Here is a 21,879-nt window from a genome sequence, read left to right as displayed (position 1 = left end):
TTCCTGGATCCCCTACTTCTCACGAAACAATAAGAAAAAAAAAATAATTCCCCCCTTCTTCAACAGCCAGAACCATGATACATACTCAGTCTATCCCAATTACCGATCGCAGACACTTCCACCATTGGTATGTAAATCCCCTCCCGTCTAGTCTACCCTGTCAAAACCATCAGTCGGGACTCCCGAGCAAAAAAACCTAGCAAGAAACCTCTCCGCATCCGGTCAAGTGTCGGCGAGGGGGGCTTAGCTCCGATTAGGTCCCACGCTAAACCACACAGAGCCTAGTGTCCACCGGATCGGGGATCTGCTAGGCTATTCTTGGCTCCGTAGCTGAAGTGGTGCCACTATCACGACATTTTATTGGCTCACAGCTTGGGAATGAGGCTTGCACTAGTCTGTCCCTGGATTAGTGCTCTTGATCCTGGTAGCTCATCTTGCTTCTTTCCTTCAGGCAGCGTTTAGGTAGATGAATGGGTGGGTGGCTTTGCCTCGTTGTTCCGTGGGTGGCCTAAGACAATATCTTATAATAAAATTATAGGCACTGATGGTGAATACGAGTAGGAGTCGCTCCAACGCAGTCAGCCACGGCTTATAATACTCCCGTATCTATACGACGTGGCATCAGCACTGTGTTAATTACATTTACGGTGGCTGGTATCTATTGGCTACTATATTTATCCACGCCTTGCAGCCGGCAGCAGCAGCAGCACAGCGGACAGCCAAATATATCTTCCGGTCGGGTTAGACTGTCCCACTTTTACAGCTGGATTAGCAAATCGTACTCTACTAACATGAACCGTGTCACATGTGATAGTCTAGTCTAGATTTACTGGATAGTATGTCGCCGCTCTTACTGCACCACCTATATTCCAATATTGACGGGACATATTATCTTGTACTTTCTACATCTTCTATACCTCAGCGTCTATTTCTTCAACAACTACCCTGCAATCCGAAAAGCTTATTCCCCCAGTGCAAACCAGAAATGTACCCGGAGGTATCATCTCCCCGCACTTGAATCCACTCACGCACCGCATCAGACAATGACAGCGGCCATGGGCGTTTCAGAATCGCCCCAAGGCTTGATGTGGAATCCACTTGGTTCCTTTTTCTGACAAGTCCGTTGTTCTATGGGTTGCATCGCAATTGCATATCCACCGTCTAGATGCTACCAAGCCGAGTCTTCTGTTCCTATTCCAATCTTTTCATTCGGCGTAAGCCTAGCGACATAAAACTCTCACATGTTTAGTATATCTCACCGAGGCCTGTTCCATCTGCGAAAAGGACCATACATATCATCAAACCTGATTCGTCGCTCCGCGTCAAGTTGCTTCTGTTCCAATTGACGCATTTCATGCGACCCATTCAGACACACCATGCCTCGCGTCTTGCAGTCATCGCAAATGGCAAACTGATAATCATTGCATCTCGAGCAACGATAATACACCCCATCACCGGCTATATAGACCTGACACATGTCGCAAGCTACTTCTCTTTGGTAGCCATCCAAGCGGAGGATAGATTCGGGAAGACTAGCTATCTTGTCGGAGCACTGCGACAATATCCCCAATATGTCATGAAAATTATTCACCTTCCGACCTTCCGTGACTGCACTTCTTCCACAGTCATCCAGTGCATCTTGATGGATCCCGGCGATTTGAATAATGCTGCTATCACCCTGACCCTTTCCACGTACCGTGGCGCTCATCAGAGGTGTGCATCGGTACCTGTTTTTCGCTATTGGATCGCATCCTGCTTTCAAGGGAGTCTCTACCAATGCTACTGAGCCACTTTTTATAGCCCAAAATAACGGCACTCGGCCATGGTGACTCCTGATGTTCGGGTTAGCACCATACCGTAGTAATAAACTTACCACGGCGTTTGTATCGCCAGTCCCGTTCGTAATCACTGCGCCATAGCTTCGTATTACTATCTCCCGGAGCCTCGAGGTACAAGCTCTCAGCGCCCAAAGAAGTGGAGATTCACCGGACTAATCAAGACATTCTATACTTGCGCCTTTTGCGAGAAGCATCTTCACGATGGACTCAAAGCCTTTCCCAGCAGCTCACATTATCGATCTCTACCGTATTCATCGTCAGGGTCAGCTTCTTCACCGTGAGATAGCAGAAGCTCAACCATGCAGTCGTCTCCAGTTACTGCTGCGAAGAACAGCGGTCTATGAGCAGCAATCTTACCCGACTTATTTCAAATATAAAGGGGTCCCTTGTATCATAAAGTATTGGCTCTCGAGCTCCACGCTCTGTGGTGCAAGGATTGGCACTCACTTCAAGTAAGGGCTTCGTGACTTCGTAATGACCAATCTGCACGGCATCAAAGAGAGGAGTTCGATCGTTCACATCTTGGACATCGAATGGAATCTGTTGTTCCAGGAGAGATTGTACTTTTGCTTCTAATTCACAAGGGGAATTCTTCTGAGCAGTTCGAGTAACGTCTGCTTCGCAATGCAGATCGAAGCCCTGGTACAAAAGAAACCTGGCGGCTTCATATTGGTCATTTGAGACTGCACGCAACAACGCCCAGCCTCCAATGGCAGTGGTGACGTTTGTATTTGCAAGTAGTAGCTGCATCATGGCGATATTCCGTGCTCAGCGGCAATTCCTATCAAACTCTTCTCTGGCCTTGTTGTCCCTGATGCGTCGGTATCATTTTCCACTTTGGTACCACTATCATCCTTTTCCCTCCCCAAGGCGACGCCTACCAATCTGCAGCAGATTACAAAGCCAAAGATCAAGAGAAGCAGTACACCCCCTTCACCGCCAGTGGATGGAATTACAACAATGGTGGCTGTCGTGAGTTTTTAGACGCCTCGGGGTTGCCTCTCTTTGAGCTTCATAGGAAGATATCACTGAGGAGTACGTGGATTGTAACCCTCCCGGGGAGTGGAGACTCTAGTTTTATACTGGCTACGGGTTCTCCGAGATTTGCGCCTGTGTTTGGGAATTTCAGTATCAAGTCGAGGAATGCAGCCGCGGCAGATTCGAAAGAGGAGGCGGACAAGGAGATCACGCTGGTTGTGGAGCGACATGGACGTGTCTTGCAGACAGTTCTGGTATTCGCTTGTTGACGAATAATCCGGATAAGCTCGGGGAAATTGAAGGTCCTCATGGGGAGCTCACAGTGAAAGAGAGGGTACCGATAATTCCATTGCCGGCAGATTCATCGAGAGGCTGGGAGTCCAACAGCATTGAGCTTCATAATTATTTACAAACCAAGGTACTACCTGATTTGATTCGCAAGTCTGAATTTCTTACTGATAATGATTAGGCAGACAGGATGGGGCATCTCCTGTGAAGAGATAAGAAGAGTCTGAACAATGAACCTGAAGAGTTGTCATGTCGAATAGTTATGTTGGAAAGGGAACCAGATGATGTTTTAAGGACTAGACTAGAATCTATGTAACAATACTTAATAGATCATAAGAATTACGCACAGCAACTAACTTGGACACTTGCTAAAACTCAGATGCTTTGTAAGAATACGAATTGCTTTCACCGGTAAATCATTTGTGTGTTCTGCTATATAGAAAGCACACTAATCATAAGGAGAGAACTATTATTTCTCCATCTTGTTCCGATGACGGAGATCTGGGGAATAACGATAAGTATATGGCTTACGAATAGGACATGGTGAACACAAAAAGGAAAAGTAATAATCAATTATTTTAAGTCCATTTACATTCCTACTGTGCATATCAAACAATTCCATCCAGAACAAATGATCTTTTGAACGTTCGGATTCTGATATCAACTTCCAAAAGTTATAAACCTTCCTTCGGCTATCGAGCAGTCTGCAAATTATCCACTCTACTATTGGCGACTATCATTTCCGTGTTCAATAGTCACTAACAATATGCTTGCGGCATTTTGTGTACAGGAAGCAGAGGTAAAGAAGCAGCGAGAGGCGAGTTGGGTCGAGATTCAAGATAACCTCATGACTATAGGAACCGTTCCAGTACGTCTTCCGACGATCCCACTCAATAGAGACTTATTCCTTCTCGAGATCTCCACTGGGGAGACGTAGTACTTCTAGTGAAAGCATATAAAATACGATAGTTAACCGAAACATTGAAGGCGAAGTATGCGGTCCGAGTCTCCGAGCTCCCGAGCTTCCGGGCGAAGCAACGACCAAGAAGCTCAGCCCGACTGTCACCGAACTGAAGTCTAGACAGTGACTTCATCGCATCAAGATGGACATCTCAATGTCGCCAGAATGTGTATATAAAACACCTGCTCTTGCCCCTCCCAGATTGCTTCTGGGTTCTACTTCTATCAAGCTTTATACCACTGGTAATTTCATAACTCAAGTACTCAATATTCTCTACTTTGAATTACTCCTACCATATTCTCAAGATGGTTTCCCAACACGGTGTTCACCATGGTATCCACCACGTCCACGAGACTCCTATCCAGGAGCTACCTCATATGAACTTCCGTTCGTACGTCGAAGCCCTCAAGCAAGACAAGGACCTCGTGGAAATCGACCGGGAGATCGATCCGGACCTCGAATGCGGTGCCATCATGCGCAAGGTCTGCGAAACTGATGACAAGGCTCCCCTCTTCAATAACCTCAAGGGAGCTCACAATGGCCTCTGGCGTATCCTCGGTGCCCCCAACTCTCTTCGGTCGGGCAAAGACAAGTACGGCCGACTTGCTCGTCATCTGGCCCTCCCCCCGTCTTCCGGCATGAAGGAGATCTTGGATAAGATGCTCTCGGCAAAGAATGCCCCACCGATTCCCCCCAACGTTGTCAAGACTGGAGCGTGCAAGGAGAATGTGCTGAATGAGGGAGAGTTCGATCTCACGAAGCTCCCGGTCCCTCTTCTGTACCAGGCTGATGGCGGAAAGTATATCCAGACTTATGGTATGCACGTCATCTCCTCACCAGAGAAGGACTGGACCAATTGGTCAATCGCCCGTGCTATGGTTTACGACAAGGACCACCTGGCTGGTTTGGTGATCCCACCCCAGCATGTCTGGCAGATGCAGCAGAAGTGGAAGGCCATTGGCAAGGACGTGCCCTGGGCTCTGTGCTTTGGTGTTCCCCCTGCTGCTATTATGGCCTCTAGCATGCCACTTCCAGACGGCTGTACTGAGGCTGGGTATATCGGCGCTATGACAGGTCACGCAATTGACGTGGTCAAGTGTGAGACGAATGACTTGTACGTCCCAGCTAATGCCGAGATCGTTCTTGAGGGCACTATGTCTATTACGGAGACTGGTCCTGAAGGTCCATTTGGCGAGATGCATGGGTATGATATACACAGCTTCCAATCTACCCTCAATTGATACTAACCCTGCATGCCCCTTGATAGTTATGTCTTCCCTGGTGATTCTCACCCTTGCCCTCTCTACAAAGTGAACAAGATCACCTACCGCAATGGTGCTATTCTTCCCGTTTCGAACTGCGGTCGTTTCACCGACGAGACTGTGAGTCGATTGAGACTCCTCTCGATAGCTCCATAAACTAACTCAGACTGTCTCCCCATCTAGCATACCATGATCGGACCCCTCGCCGCTGCTGAAATTCACCAACTCTGCAAAGATGCCGGTCTCCCAGTCAAGGAAGCCATGTCCCCCTTTGAATCTCAAGTAACCTGGGTCGTTCTTCAAATTGACGGCGCCAGGCTCCGACAAATGAAGACTACCTCTGAGGAACTTTGTCGTAAGTTCGGTGACTTGATTTTCAACCACAAGGCCGGCTACACTATTCATCGGCTACTCCTTGTGGGTGAGGATATTGATGTGTACAACTGGAAAGATGTGATCTGGGCTTTCTGCACCCGTTGCCGGCCTAGTCTTGATGAGTACTTCTACGATGATGTCCGTGGATTCCCTCTGATTCCGTACATGGGCCACGGAAACGGTTCCCCTGTCCAGGGTGGCAAGGTTGTCTCGGACGCTTTGATGCCTACTGAGTATACAACTGGACCTAACTGGCAGGCTGCTGACTTCAAGAACTCATACCCCGAGGCCCTGCAGGCTAAAGTCAATGCCGAGTGGGCCTCGATGGGCTTCAAGGCTGATCATTAGGAAGATGACATTGGGTTTGTGCATTACGCACATGTGTTTGGAGGGTCCAAGACCAGTTTGAAAAATCTTGTCTGAAACTTTTAATAATGTACTCTATAAGTATCGCTTCACTGTATTACTCTATTCAAAGTCTTATGCATTGTTTCCTTGTCTGCAGTTGTTATATAGTCAATCATTAATTCATATTATCTTAATTTAAATACGATTACAGCCTATGACCATCTACCACCGACCTAACGCACATATGTCAGATCTTCAAAAAAAAAAAAAAAAAAAGATTACCAGCTTCTGATGTACATAATCAATAACACTCATTCGTAACTATACAACTACAAAACCTAGATAATGCAAAAAGCTATAAAACCATATGCACCACACAACTACAATCCTACCCCCCACCCTCATCCCGCAACCGATGCTCCAGCCTCAACTCCCCGGGATCATTCTCCTCGAACCCAAAATTCCAAATCCTTTCAGCCATCGTCAACCTTTCCCTATGCTTCCCCAGCGCATTCGTCTTCGAGCTCCTACTCCCAACATGCTGCAATACACTAGGCGTCAACGCCCAGCGAACCTCCCCGTTCTGGTCGGCATAGCTCTCCGTGAGCATATCCACATACCCAACTTTATTCCTCTCGTACCAAGATACCAGGTCTTCGATGCGGGCCTGTGGAAAGACGAATCCCTGAGAGCAGCAGCCGAACTTGGGCATCGCGTGCACGCCCTCGGGGATTGGGAGCATTGTGTGCCGTCCGGCGGCGAAGAAGAGGGTGATTAGGAGGGGAGTAACCACGAGGGAGAGGAGGGTTATGATCTCGTTCGAGAGGTATCTGGCTGTAGATGGGCAACAGTATCGGGTTGCTGTGGTTGTGGCCACGATAACAGACACGGCAAGGAGAGAAAAGAAGAGGTAGATGGGCCATTCTTCTGAGTTCCATCCGAGGAATATCTCGGTGTAGAAGAGTCGGAGATATAGCCCTGTGATGATATCTCTATTAGCTTATCTCCCATGGGATATCTGTCATCGAAAGGTGAAAACATATCTTACACTGCTGACCTCCCCCTTCCTCCTCCGCCTTCCGCTCCGCGACATCCAAAGCCTGCTTAGTCCGATGATACCACCCATCCAAGGCAACAACATCATCCTCCAGCATCACCGTATACGACGTATTTTGCTTACCGCACTCTTTGAGGAGATACGTATAATCAAACAGACCCTTCTCACGAGCAAACTTCTTCGCTTCTGGCGTCTCCAAACTGCGAATACGTTCTATATCCACCACATCCGGATCATATACGAGCACTTCGTCAGCAAGAGCATGGAGCCACGGCTCCATATACGCTGGATGCTCCGCTGGATCAGAATGCGCGATGAAGATGATAAGGTACATGTCCTCTCTCTCTGTCGCGGTAAGGCCCTCGAGGATGGAGCCGACTGCGCCCTGGAGGTAGCGTGCACCCTTTCGGGCTACTGAGGCAATTCCGACGCACATCGTGGGATGGGCGGAGGCTTTGGTGTGGAAGTGCTGGGGGAGGGTGTTGCTGTTGGCTTGTTGGATGAGTTCGTTGGCTTGTTCTGTGCGGAGGGTGGAGTAGGCCGGCTTGTATGCTTGGTCTGAGGCGAAGAAGGCGGATGTGGGATCACGCCAGCATGTTAGGCGGGCTAGGTTTATTGCGAGGCCGTAGAGGAAGACGAATATGAGTAGTAGATGGTATGTGTGTGTGTTCAGAAAGATGAGGGAACATGGTCGTAAGAGTCGCCTTGGGAGAAGCATTTGGGGCGTGTTGGATATAGTGTCGTGGGTTGGGAGGCATTTGACAGGTCGCAGAAGATATTGGGCTGCTTGAATCAAGTAGTAATGATATTTGACCGGAGAGACTAAGGTTGCTCGCTTGGATGATTGGAAGTACCTAATAACGGTTTAATTTGCCTATAATCTCTAAAAGCCTCCCCCGGACTACGCTAGTAGGGCCTTGTAGGGATGAACGGGCCCCTTAGCGTGAGACTCCTTGAAGCGATGTAACATTAATATAATATCTGGACCCTGAGATGCATGTTTGTGAATCAGCATTGTCTCTCGGTGTCCTAATGCGCATAAAGTCTCCCAGGTACTTTACCGAAACGCTACGATATCCCCGTAGGGAGATAGAACAGGTCATAAGAACTCTGCAAAGTCGGGTGGAGACCTCTTAATACGATGTTGGTCCAACATAAGAGGGGAACATGACGTGGGTTACTCTCAATGGTTCATTCAGGCTGTAAGCGCTGCTCTGCGACGGATTTTCCCGACAGGGCATCCCAGCTCATGCAAGCCGTTCATCCGGCCCAAGCCACCAAGCCGCTAGATCGGGACCAACTCCATCTAATGCGGACTAAGTGATTAGCACAAGGCACGGGTTTCCAATCATATGGCACTCAAGTGGATGACCAGGAACCGAACTGGTCGGGGTAACAAGGCTGCTACCCCCCTAATGCTGGACGGTTCTCTCCCTAATATCGCATTTTTCAACATCTGCACATTTGGACCTCCATAGTAACCTTTATCAGTTGAACCTGGTCCGGGGATCTGGGTCTCATCGAACTGATGAATAGCCTCATCAGCAAATATCAAATGCGCGGAGAGATCTTGTCCGTAGGTGTGATGGACTGCGACATCGATTACCGATATACACAAGCCGTCAATAGCAGGAAGATTGAGGTCCCCAACATTATCATCACGGTCACGCTGCGTTCCTCTGGGGGCTAAAGACAACGGCGTGGTCCCCTTATTGTCAATATTGGCGGTTGTGATAGTTGCTCTCAGGACCTGGTCGAGACTTTACCTTGTATAGGAATGTACTGGACTTTGCTCTTCTCATGTTTCTCGATGCCAGTTCTAGCTCCGAGCCGTTTTCAATGTCCACAAAAGCAGCTTTTAGTGCTGTGGGTATACAGAAAGCATTTCCGACCGTCGAATTAGAGTCTCGGGAACTCGGGAGCAGACATGCTCGCGAAGTTCATCACCTCATTCCAGGTCTGCTATCAGAACAAGCTCCCGGCCGTGCTCCCTCGCTCCCTCATCCTCACCAGCCAGCTCTCCATTGTGTGGAAGATGCCATGCTCCCCACTATCATGTTGATTACCATAGTTTCACAAGGCTCGGGAAATGGAAGTGTAACGTCAGCATGCAATTGGGGGGTAATGATATCGGACACATCATAGGCAAGGACAATAACAGCAGCGATACAGTCTTTGAGTAGGTTGTCGAGGTTCCAAACGTCGTTGGCACGGAGACAATTCTCTGAAGCCACTCCGATAACTTCAATATTTGCCGTGGCATATAGACCTGCTTGTTCGGCGTTTCTTCGAGAGTGATCGTGCAGGGAGTGTGGAGGTGTTGAATGTCGTGAATGCCCCCACCCCCCCCCGTCGTGGAACTTGGTTCAATATATTTTGGCACGACTTCAGCATCTCTGTAGGAGGCTATAACATTGTCAATATTGACTCTCTCTCCCTCGTAGTAGGCAGGCTCCGTTAGGCTCCATCCGTAAAAAAAAGAAAAAAAAAAAAAAAAAAAAATCAACAACAACAGTAACTACAAGCCCACGAGTGTCAGAAAGGTTTCAACTGTCGATTCCGCATTTCCTGCCATTTCATGACCACCTCGTTCTTGTATCTATTCACAGTTAATGTGGAGCGATCAGTAATGCTGTTCATCACGTTGACCACGGAGAGCTTATGTTTTTCTTGGAAGTTCATAGATGAGCATAATGTCTGCGAAGTCTGGGACTCGGAGCGGACCGTGGTCGGTATTGTCAGGCGTGATGGTGGGATTCCTGTATGACGAACCATGTTAGTTAATTAGTTAATCATTGTTGTAGACGCTTATCGACCAGCACGAGAAAAGAGAAGGAAAGTTGGTCAATGGAGATGATTCAATTACCTCTGCTAAATGTAAACAGGAAAAACAGCCGAGGTGGGAACACTACGTGCTTTCTGGTTGTGGGACGGTAAAGCGGCCACACCCGCGGTGTCCTTTACTGTTCAGCAGGCAGGAAATGGAGACATGACAGTGTCAGACCTTAGGTAATGAGCGACATTGAGGATCTTAGCCTGGGTGACTAGTAGCTGAAGAATGGGTTGCGAGAGATGTTCAGTAAGTGCAACGAGCGATGATGCAGCTTAGCACTGATTTCGCCAGGATTGTTGTTCAAGAATATATAAATTCAGAGTACCAAGAGCAATAGGAGTTACCACCCAGAAAATATTGCCAAATTTCTTCGTCAATAGTTGTAGCAATTCATCATCAATTGGATTCTACCAGATTGGAACTTTTCTCAGGAGTGCTTAGATATATATATATCGGATATCTATGTATACATAGTAACAGCCTTCACAACAGAGCAGGAATTTAAGTCCCAGAGTAGGACACAACGACGAGGCTAAGGTGAGGTCTAATAGTAAGTAGCTACGAGTAGTAAATATTCTTCTGAAACGGTACTCTACAGTCAGTGACAGTAGAGCTCCTGATATGAAGATAGAGCCACAAATAAAAATGGTATTAGATGCTGCCACCGTTCCGGAACGAATGAGTAGAATCACTATTTACTATTCGGCATTCGTAACGTCGACTATAATGTATAACTTCGGTCGGAGGAGATGCTAACTATATATATTCTATCTACGATTTGTGTCGATATTTTCAAGAAATAAGGATAGAGCTCAGTCGGGCGTAACCAACAGTTGAATGAAGGATACATAGGATGGGATCGCTTCAAAGTCGCTTATACAATAGCACAAAACATGTCATTCCAGTCCTGGCCAGTCAATGAGAACAGCACATGCTCGGAAGAATAGAAGCCGCGAGTTGCTGCCTAAATTTGGCGAGTCCTGTCATTTCTGTTTGTGGTGGGTGGATCTGTGGTGCAATCTAGACTCTTCGTCTCGGTTGCAGAGGGTTAGACGTGGAGTCCGATGGATTTCTTGGCGACCGATTGACACACAACACTATACCGACGGGCTGATCGGTATTTAGCAATATGTAACAACCAAGTAGAAGATATTAAGACCCTCTGGAATTGAAAAAGGTGTTTCCCTTTTGGCAACTCGCAGTGAAACGAGGTGAGACCGCGGGTTGAAGTGTATGCCTTAGACACCCAAACACACACTGTGCGAATGCCAAGAGTCTCGGCTCGGTCGGACTGGACCAGTCAAGTCTCAGTTGTTTGCAGGCACCCAGATATTCACACTTTACAGACAGTATGGCTCGTTGGCTAAGGTACAGTCGGTCTTGTGGGAGTGGACTTGCTCCATATCACATGGCCAACGGTTTTGGGTTCCAAAGCGGTAATGTGCCAGATGCTGAAACATGCCTCTGATTTGGTTTACCGTTGGAGTAAATACACACCTGGTTTAGGAAGGTCAGCAGCACACAATGGGCGGCGCTAATCGGCTCCGGCGGGGCCCGCGAATCCGTGCGTTGACGTCAGCTTCCTATTTTTGGTGAGACATGGACTGTCGAATAGATAGTAGGCGCGCCATGTTCTTTGATTGCCTTTGTGATAATGCAGGCACTGAAGCCAGACTGTGCCTATATACCTGTAGCAGCGTCCTATGTGCGAGGATTGAAGCTCGAGATATCCCGAAGCAACATTTAGTTCTCAAATTCTGTCGCGATAATAGGAGTGGATGGCAATTGCCAGAGACATAGCATCCAAGTGAATCCGTGAAAGTTTTCCTTCAGTTCCAAGTAAGGGAGCCCGTGTCGGTCGCACAAAGTCCATGCGACCAATCTATCGATGCCATGCCACCACCTCAACTAATTATAGAATCCGACAAGATCTTTGGAGGGTGGAAAGCCACACCAGGTCCCTCTGCAGTGGCGAGACAAAGCAGGAGCCACGTTCAGTGCAGTCGAACTGAAACAGTTAGTTTGTAAATACAATCTTTCTGGGAAACCTTGATGGGACCGATCTTCCAGGCACGGCAGGGAGCGGGAAGCCTGGGTTTGGACCCCAGAAAAGGACGAGACTCCTTTTCCGCTGGAAGGTGCCTTGCTTTTGCTACTAGCGTGTGGCGGCAGGAGAGAATTTATACCCAGCCCTTGAGGTTGGGTAATCAGATGGCTGGCTGTTCAGGGATCTGACTAGAATGTCAGCATTATTTCTGACTATCTCTTGCGCGTGTTGAAGGTGTGAATGGCCCGTTGTGAGCGATGGAATGTCAACCCTTGTAACGAGCAACCGAGCTGGTACGGGCCATCAGGGTCCCAAGGGACTTGCCAGGGACCATCCAGGGACTTTTCAGGGACTGGCCCCACCGGGAACTCTTGGCAGGCTGGGGGCCCCACCCACACGGTCGAAAAGACGAGCAGACGAGCAGCTTTCTTTGTGCGCCTCTCTTGGCCTGCATTCTCATTTGTTCCGGCCAGGGAATCGGACGGGGCCAGTCCCTGCAAAGTGGCCACGGCAGCCTTTCATCGGCGCCTTGGCCCAGTGTGAGACCCTTTTTCGCCCACAGGCGATCTGACGATCGGGATGGCCACAATACAATCTCCCCTGGGACTTCCGCTGACCTGCCGTTTGGAGGGTGTTGGATCTGCCCATGAAAAAAAGGAAAGAATCGCTTGGATGCTTTCCTCATTGGTCCGTAGCATCTAGTTTGAGCGGAACCAACAATTTCCCACACATGCCGTGGCTGCTTGCAGGCGTAATGTTTGTTTGCTTGGCAAGACCCTGACGGATTCACAAAGGCGCGAGCAAATTACCCCAGTGGACGTCAATAATGCAATGCAGAAGGGATGGTCGGCCTGCCTCTGCCTGCTTTAAGGCGTGTGCCACCCACTCCCTCCTCCCCCCCCTTCCTTCCGCTTCCATATTCGCTGGCTGTTTTTTGCTCTTTCCTCCTTCACCCTTTCGGTCGTTCAACCTCGTCGCCGCTTTTCTTCCGGCATTCTTCAAATTCCTCTTCAGTCACTCGTTCAGACCTCTTTTTAGTCTCTCGCTTCTTCTTCGCTCGCTGTTCTCTAGAACCATCCTATATCCGGCGCCGTCTGCATATTTCATTACCCTACCTTCTCAGTCATCTCTCACTGACAGGCCGCCCTGACACTCATTCTTTGTCTTAATATCATCTGCCTTGTATCTTCTCACCTACATCATCATCTCTCACAATGAAGGGCACCGCTGTCGCGACTGCCCTCGCTCTTGGTGCCTCCACCGCTCTCGCTGCGCCTTCGTCGACCATAAAGGCCCGTGATGATGTGACGGCCATCACCGTCAAGGGCAATGCCTTCTTCAAGGGCGACGACCGCTTCTACATCCGTGGTGTCGACTACCAGCCAGGTGGTTCCTCCAAACTCGCTGACCCCATTGCCGATGCCGATGGCTGCAAGCGTGACATCGAGAAGTTCAAGGAGCTCGGCCTGAACACCATCCGTGTCTACTCGGTCGACAACTCCAAGGACCACGACGAGTGCATGAACGCTCTGGCGGATGCTGGCATCTACCTGGTGCTGGATGTCAACACCCCCAAGTACTCTCTCAACCGTGCCGATCCCGCCCCGTCGTACAACGATGTGTACCTGCAGTACATCTTCGCCACGGTCGACAAGTTCGCCAACTACAAGAACACCCTGGCTTTCTTCTCGGGTAACGAGGTCATCAACGATGGCCCCTCCTCCAAGGCTGCTCCCTATGTCAAGGCTGTCACGCGTGATCTGCGTCAGTACATCCGCAGCCGCAACTACCGTGAGATCCCTGTCGGATACTCTGCCGTAAGTCCACATATCAACCCACTACCAATTTCAGTTCGAATAGACACTAATGACGACCGGGGATGCAGGCCGACATTGATACCAACCGTCTTCAGATGGCTGAGTACATGAACTGCGGTACCGACGATGAGCGCAGTGACTTCTTCGCCTTCAACGACTACTCCTGGTGCGACCCCTCCTCTTTCACCACCTCCGGCTGGGACCAGAAGGTGAAGAACTTCACCGGATACGGCTTGCCTCTGTTCCTGTCCGAGTATGGCTGCAACACCAACAAGCGTGAGTTCGAGGAGGTCAGCGCTCTGTACGACACCAAGATGACCGGCGTCTACTCTGGTGGTTTGGTCTACGAGTACTCCCAGGAATCCAGCAACTACGGTCTGGTGGAGATCGATGGCAACAACGTGAAGACCCTGTCCGACTACGATGCGTTGAAGTCGGCCTACTCCAATACTAGCAACCCCGAGGGTGACGGCGGCTACAACAAGACCGGTGGTGCCAACCCCTGCCCGGCCAAGGACTCCCCCAACTGGGATGTTGATGGAGACTCCCTGCCCGCCATCCCCGAACCCGCTAAGAAGTACATGACTCAGGGCGCTGGTAAGGGCGCCGGATTCTCTGGCTCTGGTAGCATGAACGCTGGTACTGCGTCCACCAGCACCGCGACCCCCGGATCGGGCTCGGTTAGCTCCTCGAGCTCCAGCTCGGGCTCGAGCGGCACCTCGACGAGCTCCACGGGCGCTGCTGCTGGACTGCAGATTCCCGGCCTCGCCATGGCCCCTGTGATGGTGGGACTGGTGACGGTGCTGTCCACCGTCGTCGGTGCCGGACTCGTCCTGCTGTAAGGAATGAGTTGGGTTAAACGATCTTTCGTATCTTTTCATGCGTTGGTTCTTTGCGTTGTGTCTCTTTTCTCCTTCTCTCTTCTCTTTCTTATTTGTTTGCTGCCGGAAGGGGGTTTAAGTAGTGCCGAGTGGGTCTAGGCGCGAAGCAGCATTCTGACATGTGTACAGTTGGGTTGGACCATCCTTAGCCGGTGCCAGTCGATGTGTAGAGTATCTAGTAATGAACGGAACCCAGGTAGCACCCCTGCTTTTTTCAGCCTTTCCTGTTTTCCCGCATGGTGACTGTCTGGACAGTGCAGCAGAAAAAAAAAACATCCTCTTCCTGTAGGCTGGCCAGGTGGGCCCACATTTGGGGGGCGGACCGGAGTTTTGCAGGGAAAATAGATTGCAGCGCCGCTGGTCTGACACTTTGCCCGTCTCAGGTTTGGCCGCCGGAGGATCTGGCCGGGCGGCTGTCTCCATCTCTCCGTCGCAGCACTCGTGCTCCTGGCAAACTCCCTCTCTCAATCTATCTACTCCATCTACACTATCTATCTATCTACCCCTCATCATGCACCGGTCAGTCTCCGGCTAGCTGACCCATTGAGGTTTTTGACCAGTAAGTCATCCCGGGTCCCTGAACTTGGCCCATGAACCCCTTGGCTCATCTCGAAATAGATCCATAGCCAGTCTCCCTCCTCGACGGGTGGGTTCCCGGACATTGTCCTGCACCTTGGCAGCCCTTTCAGTCTCTCCCCGACGATAGAGAGAAGAGAGACCGAGACAATCCTTGTGGCACTCGGTCAATTCCGGTGGGACCCCGTTCACGGAGAGAGACGGTGGATGTGTCGAGGCCAATAGACCCCCCGACTATGAAAGGGTGAAGCCAATGAGGAGTACGGGTTTAGTGAGCAATCCACCAGCGCGCGAACTTCACGGAGGAGGAACGTTTTGGTTAAATGGGCTTGGCTAGGAACGAGCTCCTGGGCGCCATCATGCTCAAACCACGGCGGCCGTTGTGTGAAACTCGTGCCGTTTAGTGAGGCTTGGCACGTCCCACTGAGGAAGATAAACCTCACAGCTAGAAGCGCTCTAGCAGTCCCGCCGGAAATTGCTTATCTTGCTTCGAGCCACTGACAGCCGCCGTCCCCCCGTCAGAATGGAGGCCGATGGCCGAGAATGCCCTCATCCATGCCTCCTTTGGGCGTCTGAAGAGTGGGCGTCTGCCCAGCCAGTGTCCACCCACTCAATTTCTTCAATGCATTAGCCTTGCCCTCCGCCCTCCCCCTTCAATATGATTATCATATCACCACCGTTTAATGGCTCCGCTCTCCATGTCATGGCCGTCGGACCATCCCCACGCACCCCTTCCTTGAGTCCTATATATCAATGGCCCTCGCCGCTGCCATTATGGATTTCTCTTCTCTGTTCTTTTCCCCATCTTCACTTCACTCTTGTTCAAGGGTTTTCATTCTTTTTTTGCCGCCATTCTTTCTACCTTGGGTTGCTGCTGGGCCAGCTTGACATACCCAATTCTTTGACACTCCTTTTTTTCGAATTTTTTCTTCTTCCTTCGTGGCCTATCTTTACAACTTTGCGTTTTTCTGCATTTCGGGTAAATCCAGGAAAAGATGCGTTCCGTTCTCCTCGGCGGCGTGGCCGCCTTGAGTTACGCCTTGGGCGTCTCGGCCAACGCCTACAACACCTCCGCCTACACCGATTCGGCCTCTGGCATCGAGTTCCAGAGATGGTGTGATACCGATGACACCGGCTTCTGTTTCGGTATTGCCCTGCCCGAGGAGACCACCGGCACCGATTTCATCGGTCAGATGGCCGTCCCCTTGTCCAGCTCCAAGGGTTGGGGTGGTGTCAGTATGTCGGGGTCCATGACCAACGTTCTCCTGATTGCCGCCTGGCCCGATGGTGATTCGGCCGTTGGAACTCTGCGTGAGGCTACGTCCTACGTCTCGCCGTCCGTCTACAGCGGTGATGCTTCCATTGAGGAGATCCCCGACGGCACCTCCGTCAACAGCACCTACCTGACCTACACCTTCCTGTGCAAGGGCTGCATCATCGGTCAGCCCACCACTTTCGACGCCAACTCGACTAGCTACTACTTCGGCTGGGCTCTCAGTGCCTCGAACCCCACGACTCCCTCCTCCGCCTCGTCCAAGATGCCCTACCACGCTGCCGGCTATGGTGGTTTCGAGGTGCAGCTGGCCGAAGCCAGGTCGTCCAAGTACTCCACCTGGGCCTCCAAGGCTGTCGCGACCCAGTCCACTGCTACTTCGGCTTCCGCTTCCTCCAGCGCCTCTGCCTCTGCCTCCACCTCTCCCTCTGCCAGCGTTGCCGCCACGGTCTCGAACACGACCTACGATTACATTGTTGTCGGTGGTGGTGCTGCTGGTCTGGTTGCTGCTGAGCGCCTGGCCGAGACTAAGAAGAGCGTCTTGCTTATCGAGCGTGGTGTGGCCCCGACCGTCGAGCTGGGTGCTACCGACTCCTTGTCGTGGAACTCCTCCCTCACCGCGTACGACCTGCCGGCTCTGGGCACCTACATTCAGGGCTCCGACTACATTAGCCAGTACCTCTGCGATGACACTGCTGGCATGGCTGGCTGTGTTCTGGGTGGTGGTACCATCGTCAACGCCATGTCTTTCATCTACCCCCAGGAGGCCGATTTCGACGACAAGTGGCCCACCGGCTGGAAGTGGAAGGACGTCAAGGCTGCTGCCGAGCGCTTCTACGCCCGCAACCCCGGTAGCACCCTCCCTTCGGCTGATGGCAAGCGTTACGACCAGGGCATGTACACCGTTCTCTCTTCCTTCCTGAAGGGTCTCGGCTGGAAGTCCGTCGACTCCCAGGAGCAGCCCAACGAGAAGCACATGGTCTACAGCTACCCCTCCTGGGATGTCGGCAACGGTATCCGTGCTGGTCCTGTCCGTTCTTACCTGCCCCTGGTCCAGGACGCCGACAACTTCCACATGAGCCTGAACACCAAGGTCCGCCGCGTCGTCCGTCGTGGTGGTCGCATCACCGGTGTTGAGGTCGAGAACTCCTCTGGCGGCATCGAAATCATCAACGTCCGCGCCGGTGGTAAGGTTGTTCTGGCTGCTGGTTCCATGTCCACTCCCCGCATCCTGTTCAACTCCGGTATTGGTCCCTCTGAGCAGATTAAGACCGTCCAGAGCGGCAGCACTGGTATCACCCTGCCTCCCTCCGCTGAGTGGATCGACCTGCCCGTCGGCGACAACCTCCGTGACCACCCCATGTTCACTGTCACCGTCAACACCAACAGCAACTTCACGCACTTCGACACTGAGAGTGCCGTCTCCGGCGCCACTGCCCCCATCCGCAAGCTCTACTCCGAGGGCTCCGGTGTCATGACCCAGGGTGGCCACCGTCTGCAGTTCTGGACCTCCAACGTCGGTACTGACGGCGTCACCCGCTTCTACCAGGCCTCCTGCAGTACCACTAAGGATGGTGTCATCACCATGAAGCTGTACCTCACCCACGGTGCCACCTCCACCGGTGTCCTCGGTATTGACTCGACCGGCTCCACCACCATCGAGACCTCTCCCTACCTCAACACTGCCGCCGACAAGGAAGCCCTGACCCGCTTCCTCAACGGCCTGATCGCCGACATGAAGAACTCGACCGCTGGCTTCTCCATCGAGGGTACCGCGACCGCGGCGAGCATCCTGAACCAGCTGACCGCCGGTGACCACTACGTCGGTACCGCCAAGATGGGTGTCGATGATGGCCGTGAGGCCAACGGCACCTCCGTTGTTGACCTCAACACCAAGGTTTACGGCACTGAGAACTTGGTACGTCCTCCCTCCCCTTTTATTATCTCAGAGACCATCTCTATTAACATATTATCTTCTATAGTACATCGTCGATGGCAGTATCCACCCTGATCTTCCCACCGGTAACTCCCAGGCCATCATCCAGATCGCCGCCGAGGCTGCCGTCGCCCGCATCATCGCCCAGGGCACCAGCGCCACCTCTGCCTCTGCCTCGGCTTCCGTCTCCGTTGCTGCTTCCACCCAGGCCGCCTACGTCTCGACCACTTCCGAGGCCGCTGCCGCCACCGAGACTGAGACTGAAGCCGTCACCACCACTGACGCTGTCACCGCCACGGCCGTCCCCACCTCCGGCACCATCTCGTCCACCACCGGCTCTTCCTCTTCCTCTTCCTCCGCTGGTTCCTCCAGCGAGTCGGAGAGCAGCACCGGCGCTGACGACAACGAGGGTGACGACGATGACGACGAGTACGACTGCGACGACGAGGATGATGAGGACGAGGATGACAGCAGCAGCGGCGCGATCAAGTCTGTCACCGCCAAGGTAGCCGTGGCTTCCACTGCCGCTGCCGACTCGGGTGCCTCTACCACCACCGTGTGGGTGACCTCGACTGCCTGGACCACTACCACCGATATGGTGGTGGCTACCAGCACTTCAACCGTGACTGTCTGGCCCACCTATGCTTAGATGGTGATGAACTCGCCAGTGGGGACAGGGCGCGCGCAAACTTGGAATGAAGTCTAGGCCCGTTCCGTTCTCAGTTGTGTATCTACCTATTCTTATACATAGAATTTATTTTCTTATTCTTTCAAGTCCTGTTGTACTTTCAATGGTTGAGAAATGGGTTGCCTGACCTGTAGGTGTGATGTCATGCGTGCGACGTATATCGATTAAATTAGTTGTAGTAGTTGAATAAAATAACACCGACAGCATAGTCAAGATACTATATACAGATTCTGCCCCACTCCGTGCATAGAGTAGGTACTAAGCGGTTCTAAATCTATCAGCTCATTCAAAATATTCAAGGAATTCTCAATCTACGATGTATACTTCCTCGTGTCCTTGTGCTTAGCTATTATTGCTTACTTCCTCACTGGTTGCTTTCTAAGAAGAAAATTCTCTTTTATCGGTGTACCGCGGTTGAAGATTCAGTTGTTGAGAACGACTTGCTAACTACTTACGGACTAAGACTCCTCCGTACTGACCGGACGGACTAGAAGTAGGTCACAATTGTTAGACTACTCATTGGAAACGTCCTACTATTCAGTCTATAATAAGGTATGAAATGGGTAATATCCTTATATATGAAAGTTTTGAGACCACTGATTGTTTTTGATTAACTTTATTTTTACTTTTATTTTTAATTTTGTTTCCTCTCCAAAAACAGGAATGAAATGTAATAGTTAAGATGGTTAGCTTAATCAGTGGACCTCTCGGTTGTGACAGCCCCACTCATATTTAACGATGTTTCCCTTTGTTTAATTTCACGTGCTGGCCGCCAATAACCTGGTTTAATTTACGTTCAGAGAAAGCAATTCGTGATGGTAGTCCCAATAGATCACAAGGTCAGTAATACCTCGGGATTGATGAATTTTATGCAGTAAATCAATTCGGCCTGCCCACGCTATATACATGCACATACATGCAATGCAATGCAATGCAATCTTCCTCTAGCTGAACCAGTCAAGTAAAGTAAGTAAGTAGATAGGTCCTGTTGATCCCGACTGGTCCATACCATTTTCTCAGTACAATTCGTTTCTCATAACATCATATACGACCCCATCATTTTTCGGACCCCAGGCCTCCCACCGCCCTACCCAGACGACCCTCTCGAATCCACAGAGTAATACTTTGTAGTGAATAATCTGCAGACGCAAGAGGATCCACAAATGTTAGAGCACACCACCATCGTGGTGATCATCATGTAACCAGTCCCAGTCGTTCCCCTGGAAGACGGGATCCGCAGCGAGCATGGTTGCACTGACGTCATCTAATCCCATGTCCTCCAGCGCGTAGATGGCATTGGTGTCCGCAAAGGATACCGCCAGGTCGCTGTACATGCGATGCGCATCCACGAGCAGGGGATTCACCATGGACATGGACATGGACATGCTGTCAGTGGTGGCGGCCATGGAGCAGAATGACGGTGGGAGAGATGCGATGGGTGGTGGGGAGAGATATCCTGCTGCGGTTGCTGTCGTACTCCCTGGGAGAGTCGCCGCGGCTGACACTGCAGCGTATGCGCTAGCAGCAGCCGGAAGTGATGAATTGGGACTCGTCGCGCTGGTACTAGGGGAAACGGATGGCCTCGGGGCAATGGGGAGAAAGGTGGACGGAGAGGCGGAGAGTCGCGGGGAACGGCCAGCAGCTCGCTAGAAGCCACTATATCAGCCTGAACTGCACCAGAAGCCATTCACGATGGGTGAAATGAGGTGTGTAGAAGTATGGTGAACGTGTACTTTTGAGGATGAAGAAGGATGATGATGATGATCGGTCTCACGTTTGAGCTTGGCGTGCTCTTCGGGGCTTTCGCAGGGGGTGCAGTTGCAGATGGAGCAGGTCGCAAAGGGACGACCTTTGCGGTTGATGCGAATTAGGGGTCGGTCTTTATTTGTGTACCACGCTTAGTATAGTTTTGAGAGCAGCACAATTTGGAGGAGAAGAGAGAGAGAGAGGAGAATACCATTGTGTTTGCAGGTGGTCACACGGTGGCCGCGGACACAAGCTTCACACGCCCACTTTTCACCGTCGATAAGCATTCCTTTGGATTAATGATTGAATGGTGAGGGGAGAGAGAAAGGGAGGAAGTGGGGAAGAGGAGCAGATGGGCATGATGGTGGTAGTAAGTAGATGGGAGGGAAGGGAGGATTTATACGTAGAAGTGGGTGGAGGTGGTGATATGGAAGGGAAGAAAAAATTAATTGGGAATGGAAATAACCACGGTGCGATAGAAAAGAGGGTAAACAGCTACGTAGGGAAGGAGTAGCTAGGCTAGGTGCTAGACACAAGATGGGGGAAAGATGGCACAGCCACGGATCGACTGCATGGATGGGGATGTCACTTCATCTCGGTTGGGAGATTAGTTAGTGGTGGTCGTTGGTAGGTAGAAAGAGGTATAGCCATGAGGGATTTTAGAAGATTCGCGAGGGCAAAAAGGATGAGGATCCCCGGGTTTCGATTAGCAAGAGAATCAGGAGAGGATCAAAGTGGAGATGGGGATGGGAAGAGAGAGAGAGAGAGAGAGAGGAAGAAAATCTAGAATAGAGTGGTAATGGTGGTAATGGTGGTAGTAAGTAGTAAGTACCAAGTAGTTAGTTAGTAGTAAGTAGTAGTAGTCATAGTAGTAGTAGTAGGAGGGAGGGAGGGAGCAGTACTTTTCGCTCCGACGGGCCTCCACCGTATGATATCAGCAGAATCCTACTATAACTACTATAGAGTAAGTTAGTA

The 21,879-nt window shown here is 50.9% G+C and overlaps 7 protein-coding genes across 7 annotated transcripts; 4 read left to right on the top strand and 3 right to left on the bottom strand.

Annotated features, from left to right (window-relative positions):
• Positions 1-1,137: 1,137 nt before the first annotated feature.
• On the bottom strand, positions 1,138-1,990 carry BO87DRAFT_436873 (uncharacterized protein; the record flags this gene model as incomplete). Its single annotated transcript, XM_025627838.1, has 1 exon — positions 1,138-1,990. A coding segment is annotated over one exon (735 nt), but the record flags the coding sequence as incomplete, so codon positions are not given.
• Positions 1,991-4,436: 2,446 nt separating this feature from the next.
• BO87DRAFT_335456 (UbiD family decarboxylase) lies at positions 4,437-6,044 on the top strand (the record flags this gene model as incomplete). Its single annotated transcript, XM_025620496.1, has 3 exons — positions 4,437-5,269; positions 5,333-5,447; positions 5,511-6,044. Coding segments are annotated over exons 1-3 (1,476 nt in total), but the record flags the coding sequence as incomplete, so codon positions are not given.
• A 375-nt stretch (positions 6,045-6,419) lies between these two features.
• Positions 6,420-7,894, bottom strand: BO87DRAFT_376964 (uncharacterized protein). The gene is made up of 2 exons (XM_025623430.1): positions 7,099-7,894; positions 6,420-7,028 (listed from the first exon to the last, which is right to left on the bottom strand). The coding sequence occupies exons 1-2, from the start codon at positions 7,823-7,825 to the stop codon at positions 6,439-6,441; spliced, it is 1,317 nt and encodes a 438-aa protein (XP_025479154.1). The 5' UTR covers positions 7,826-7,894; the 3' UTR covers positions 6,420-6,438.
• Positions 7,895-9,800: 1,906 nt separating this feature from the next.
• BO87DRAFT_387107 (uncharacterized protein) lies at positions 9,801-10,565 on the top strand (the record flags this gene model as incomplete). The annotated part of the gene is made up of 6 exons (XM_025624798.1): positions 9,801-9,868; positions 9,912-9,946; positions 9,993-10,116; positions 10,180-10,186; positions 10,421-10,490; positions 10,549-10,565. 6 exons carry the CDS (start codon positions 9,801-9,803, stop codon positions 10,563-10,565), a joined length of 321 nt encoding a protein of 106 aa, XP_025479153.1.
• Positions 10,566-13,173: 2,608 nt separating this feature from the next.
• On the top strand, positions 13,174-14,803 carry gel1 (1,3-beta-glucanosyltransferase gel1). The gene is made up of 2 exons (XM_025629450.1): positions 13,174-13,804; positions 13,873-14,803. Exons 1-2 carry the CDS (start codon positions 13,202-13,204, stop codon positions 14,644-14,646), a joined length of 1,377 nt encoding a protein of 458 aa, XP_025479152.1. The 5' UTR covers positions 13,174-13,201; the 3' UTR covers positions 14,647-14,803.
• Positions 14,804-16,256: 1,453 nt separating this feature from the next.
• BO87DRAFT_309732 (putative cellobiose dehydrogenase) lies at positions 16,257-19,119 on the top strand (the record flags this gene model as incomplete). The annotated part of the gene is made up of 2 exons (XM_025619479.1): positions 16,257-18,452; positions 18,517-19,119. The coding sequence occupies 2 exons, from the start codon at positions 16,257-16,259 to the stop codon at positions 19,117-19,119; spliced, it is 2,799 nt and encodes a 932-aa protein (XP_025479151.1).
• A 1,602-nt stretch (positions 19,120-20,721) lies between these two features.
• Positions 20,722-21,191, bottom strand: BO87DRAFT_309314 (putative Cu-dependent DNA-binding protein; the record flags this gene model as incomplete). Its single annotated transcript, XM_025619459.1, has 3 exons — positions 20,722-20,804; positions 20,933-21,037; positions 21,116-21,191. 3 exons carry the CDS (start codon positions 21,189-21,191, stop codon positions 20,722-20,724), a joined length of 264 nt encoding a protein of 87 aa, XP_025479150.1.
• Between the last annotated feature and the right edge of the window lie 688 nt (positions 21,192-21,879).

The sequence above is a fragment of the Aspergillus neoniger genome, assembly GCF_003184625.1.
Source record: "Aspergillus neoniger CBS 115656 unplaced genomic scaffold BO87scaffold_18, whole genome shotgun sequence".
Taxonomy (NCBI): domain Eukaryota; kingdom Fungi; phylum Ascomycota; class Eurotiomycetes; order Eurotiales; family Aspergillaceae; genus Aspergillus; species Aspergillus neoniger.
Note: the sequence above shows the minus strand (reverse complement) of the source record. Positions and strands in the feature narration are given on the sequence as shown.

Bases quoted from the DNA above. Each gene is read 5' to 3' on its own strand.
- gel1 (XM_025629450.1), top strand. From the start codon at position 13,202: ATGAAGGGCACCGCTGTCGCGACTGCCCTCGCTCTTGGTGCCTCCACC. The intron at 13,805-13,872 runs GTAAGTCCACAT...CCGGGGATGCAG, and splicing joins TCCCTGTCGGATACTCTGCC to GCCGACATTGATACCAACCG.
- BO87DRAFT_376964 (XM_025623430.1), bottom strand. From the start codon at position 7,825: ATGCTTCTCCCAAGGCGACTCTTACGACCATGTTCCCTCATCTTTCTG. The intron at 7,029-7,098 runs GTAAGATATGTT...ATATCATCACAG, and splicing joins GGAAGGGGGAGGTCAGCAGT to GGCTATATCTCCGACTCTTC.